The sequence below is a fragment of the Anopheles ziemanni genome, chromosome X, assembly GCF_943734765.1.
Source record: "Anopheles ziemanni chromosome X, idAnoZiCoDA_A2_x.2, whole genome shotgun sequence".
NCBI classification, from domain to species: Eukaryota; Metazoa; Arthropoda; class Insecta; order Diptera; family Culicidae; genus Anopheles; species Anopheles ziemanni.
This window is the reverse complement of record NC_080707.1, coordinates 193,459-197,630: the sequence shown is the minus strand read 5'-3', so window position 1 is coordinate 197,630 and position 4,172 is coordinate 193,459. Positions and strand designations below refer to the sequence as shown.

General features: G+C 44.8%; 1 protein-coding gene across 1 annotated transcript; it reads right to left on the bottom strand.

Annotated features, from left to right (window-relative positions):
* Positions 1 to 941: 941 nt before the first annotated feature.
* Positions 942 to 4,172, bottom strand: LOC131291252 (uncharacterized). The gene is made up of 3 exons (XM_058320439.1): positions 4,131 to 4,172; positions 1,234 to 1,357; positions 942 to 1,159 (listed from the first exon to the last, which is right to left on the bottom strand). The coding sequence occupies exons 1-3, from the start codon at positions 4,170 to 4,172 to the stop codon at positions 942 to 944; spliced, it is 384 nt and encodes a 127-aa protein (XP_058176422.1).

The following is a 4,172-nucleotide window of genomic DNA, read 5'->3' as shown; positions in this document are numbered from 1 at the left end:
AGTCAATTACTGTATCATATGTTTCTTTTTGTGTTTAAAAGTTTATGTATTTACACATATTTGGTTGGTTACTCATCTTTGCATTTAGTACTCTACGTGTACGTCTCATACACCTTCAAGGATCAATTTTTAATTAGGGAGAAATGGTGCATCAATTTTCAATGGAAATATTCGTTTCTTTCTTGCTGAGCGAGATTAAATGAATCGCTAGAACTTACATGTAGACCAATTTATAACACTTTATTTCACACTGAGACGTATAAAAGCTTATTCCTATTTGAGTATAGTCAAAGAATCAAGTCGGTGGTGGTCCTGGCGTTCCTTGGAACAATCCTGCCTGAAGAACGCGCTCGTTACCTTTTACTCGTAACGGAAAACTGCAGGTTTACAACGGTGGCACCATTACTAGCGCCCCCCTGGTTGTGAGTTTATCGTCTCTAGCAGCGCCCTCTAGGACAGAAGCATGGATTTGGTTTGTGTTCTTTGGAAGAAACGGTTGGCTACTGTTGCAGCGCCATTTGAATGGAGATGTAGTTTCGTGTTGGTTGCCTTTTGTGTGGTACGCAGTTTTCCAACAAGTTAAGCCTTGGATTACACAACAGTTTATAGAGTAGACAATATATTATATCAAAACAAATACGTTTATCAAATTCTGCATGATAGCTGAGATTACGCACACGAGTTCACACCATAACAGTAGCATGAGTATAAGAAGGTTTAATTCTAGATAACAAATAATGATGCCTAGAGAAAACGGTTCGTACCAGCGTATCCGGAGAGCAGTTATTCTTATGGATGTTGAATGGTTGGTGAATGGCACCACGTTGATTGATAACGCGAAACGAATCTGTTAGGTGATAGCAGCATCTTCTCGCTCGGCACAGATTAGTACATCAAAGATGGGAGGTTAAGCAAAGAAACTAAACGGTTACTCAGAGTGTTTAGTCGCGCAGAGTGAAGACGGCGTCGAAGAGGAACAACACCCCGTTCACGATGGCGAGCGAGCCCTTCGAGATGGCGATCTTCTTTGTATCTGTGTTCCAGATGCTATTTTCCCACTCTCTCAGGATGAGCACGCCGGAAGCGATGAACATGGCGCACCCGATCAGGCTGAAGAACATGTCCAGCTTCTTGTTGAGCGGGTTGCTCAGCAGGTAGCCTGTGGAAGGATTGGGAGGTTAAACGAATTCATGTACCGAACGGATCGAATTTAGCTTCAGCATTGGCACTTACCGGCGAACAGCGCGATCAGGATGACACTGTAGCCTACGAATGTGCCGGAAGTCAGCAGCTGAGTGATGGGGTCGCGCTCACCGAGACTTTTGTAGTGCAGCACCACGCAAGCAATGGCAAGGGCCTGAAAGAGTCAGATAGCGATAGAAACAAACACACAAAACAAAATTAATAGGCGAGATCGCGGAAAGGTCGCTTCTAGATTGCCCGCGCGTGGCAATGATCCGATTCCGATCGTATCGCACGTGCTTCATGGGTACGCTTTGTGGTGTTTTTTTTCGTTCACCTTGCGCGCCGTCGCGCTGAGATCATCCCCGTGAAGTCATCCAATCCACCGAGGTTGGCAAACTGCCCGCCATTGTTCGAGTTAGTCCACTACGAACAGCTCAATTCACGAAATGGAGAACTTAAGCCACAGTTCAAACGAACACTGGATTCATTCATCCGAATCGTTAACATCTGTGCCGCTTTTGAGTTTTCTTTGGCGTGCGACTGGTATTTCAAGTGGGCTTTGATATGTTTTTTCTACGAAAGCGAGAGTACTGAATGCTTTTTAGAGTATTTTGATGAGTTTTATTATGGAAGAACTCATTGGTGAAAGAGTGTTCTCAATATTAAAAAGGACAATTAGCAAGATTTAGATCCTGTGATGTGAAATCATAGATTATGTTCTTTTAAAACCCGATTCAGAAACACGCACACCTTTCACAAAACACTCACAACTTTCGTCAGCCAGACATGGCAATCTGTTTATTTTATTTCGCTGTGCATTCATCATCGCCATGGAAGCGAAACAACGATGCGGCCATCGGGAGTTGCACGATGGTGTAATTGTTTACCGACTGTAAAGTTGCGATTACTCATACGACGCTGCGATGGTGTTGTTTTTCGTTGCAGCCCGGCCAGAAACCTTGTGCTAAGAATATGCACATACAGGCATAGAGATACACATTTGCAACAGGTTTTTTTTTTCGTTGCTATAATGCGCATCGCAGAAACGTTATAAAATACTCGTGGAGTTCATTTGTTCGTTCGACTGGAGTGTCAAGGGCCACCCTTCGGCACTTTTGGTATGGTTAGGGTGGAAGTGGGTCAAGTTGAACCAGTAACGACGGGTTCATAGGGGAAGTTGATCGCCGACATGCGCGCGCATCGTGTTTGTTGGTGAACGAACCAAATGGGAAGCAACGAGTCTCCATCTCAGTTGTCTGTTTTCTTTCTGCGTTAATCTTTAACTTTATGCTGCGCGTACTCAGCGGTCATCTGAGTCCCCATCTGTTTGCTTCTTTACAGTTGTTTTTTTTTAAATGATTTTCTTGTCATTAGAGGCAGTGTGGAATGAATAATGGAATGACATGGATGAATTTTGATATGAAATATTAATGGAGTGTTTTGTTGACAGTGATACACATTTAGCCGGTGCCGACCAGCACGCACCGTATGTAAAAGCAATCTACCCCCCCTTACTCTCATTTGCTAACAGTCTCATTTTCTTAATTAATAAAACCAGCACCTTACAAATGGACCTTATGACTGTGCTTCTCGCTCCGGGTCCGTTTGATGAGAAAATAGATTATTTTAAACATGACGTACCTATTCTACACGTGATGTCATCCGACACCAAACCAGCAAATCATCATCATTAGCTGTATTAAAAGGGGTGTGCGCGTGCGTGTGTGTGTGAGGGAATGTCGATCATGTTTCGTTTGCAGCTTCCCGAACGTGTCGGTGGATCGCAACATTGTTGACTTTAGCATAGCCGTATAATTATACTTCCGCATGGTTTGTTTTCTTTTTGGATATCAAAATTACACCACTGGCGGGCGCTGAGGAACAGGGGTGGCCCTTGCAGGGTGTAACATGAGTCATGTGACATGGGGCCCTTGCAGGGTGTAACACATGGCTACCCCCTGCTCTCTGCCAGATTCCCCGGGGAAAACAAAATATTTTCCCCACAAATGTTCAATTGCATGACGGATTGAGGACACGTACGTACTAGCGATTCACATTCAACTGGAACTGTGTGCAGGAGTGTGTTTGTCTGGTAGACTGTTAAATTTAGATTCCGTCGGTGTTCAGTACTAAAACCTCTCCGGACCTATGAACGACCACAGTGGGGAATGGCTCCCGGAAACCCTTATTGTTTTAAAACAATAGTTGTTTTGTGCTTTTGGAAAACTTGGCTACTGATGCAAATAATTGGAAATATATTTTCTATGTTTTTATCGCGGCTACACCCGCGGGAAAATCGACCAAGGAGGGCCCATGGCGTGAGTTCGAATCCCTAACGAGAACGGACTCCATGTAAAGTCTTGCAAGCCCTTAAACGAGGCATGGTCGACGAATCAACATAACATTTTGGCTGCGTATACAATATTTTGCATCTTAAATGCGCTATACCTCATACCGCTAAGGGTTAGGATGCTCAATAAATTCAGCCATCCGTGAAAAGACGCGCACACAATTGGGGAACAAAAGGAAATGGCCGAAACCAGCTAAAGATAGACAATGGTTTAAACGAAGCGACGCGATTGCCGTCGAGCGTCTTTCGTTTCCCGTTCGGGGAGGAACGCATAAGCATCTAGCAGGAAGTGGCCAAATCATCAACGGGTAGACCACGGTGATCTCATCCCGCCGAATTCGCAGAACGAACAGTGCCTACGAACAGCGGCTTTTGTGCGCCATGATCGAACGTTTCCTTCGCTACGGGCAAACTGTCGCGAAAAACGTCTGGCGCCTGCACATGAGCTTCGCTAATCAGAAGACAAAGGGTGTTGGAAAACGCTCGCAATCGTAAACACACTCGTCTCGACGTAATTTTTCCAACACCAACACGGAATTGCGTTCCAAGGTTTCCTGAAGAAGTCGAACGGTATGCACGGTTCCCAGCTACCTACCAGCTCCAGAAACTTGACGATGGACAATCGACTGACGGCCAT

Coding starts and splice junctions, on each gene's coding strand:
- LOC131291252 (XM_058320439.1), bottom strand. CDS start 4,172: ATGGCCGTCAGTCGATTGTCCATCGTCAAGTTTCTGGAGCTG. Junction 1,358..4,130: donor TCGTCAAGTTTCTGGAGCTG/GTAGGTAGCTGG, acceptor TGACTCTTTCAG/GCCCTTGCCATTGCTTGCGT. Junction 1,160..1,233: donor CCTGATCGCGCTGTTCGCCG/GTAAGTGCCAAT, acceptor ATCCTTCCACAG/GCTACCTGCTGAGCAACCCG.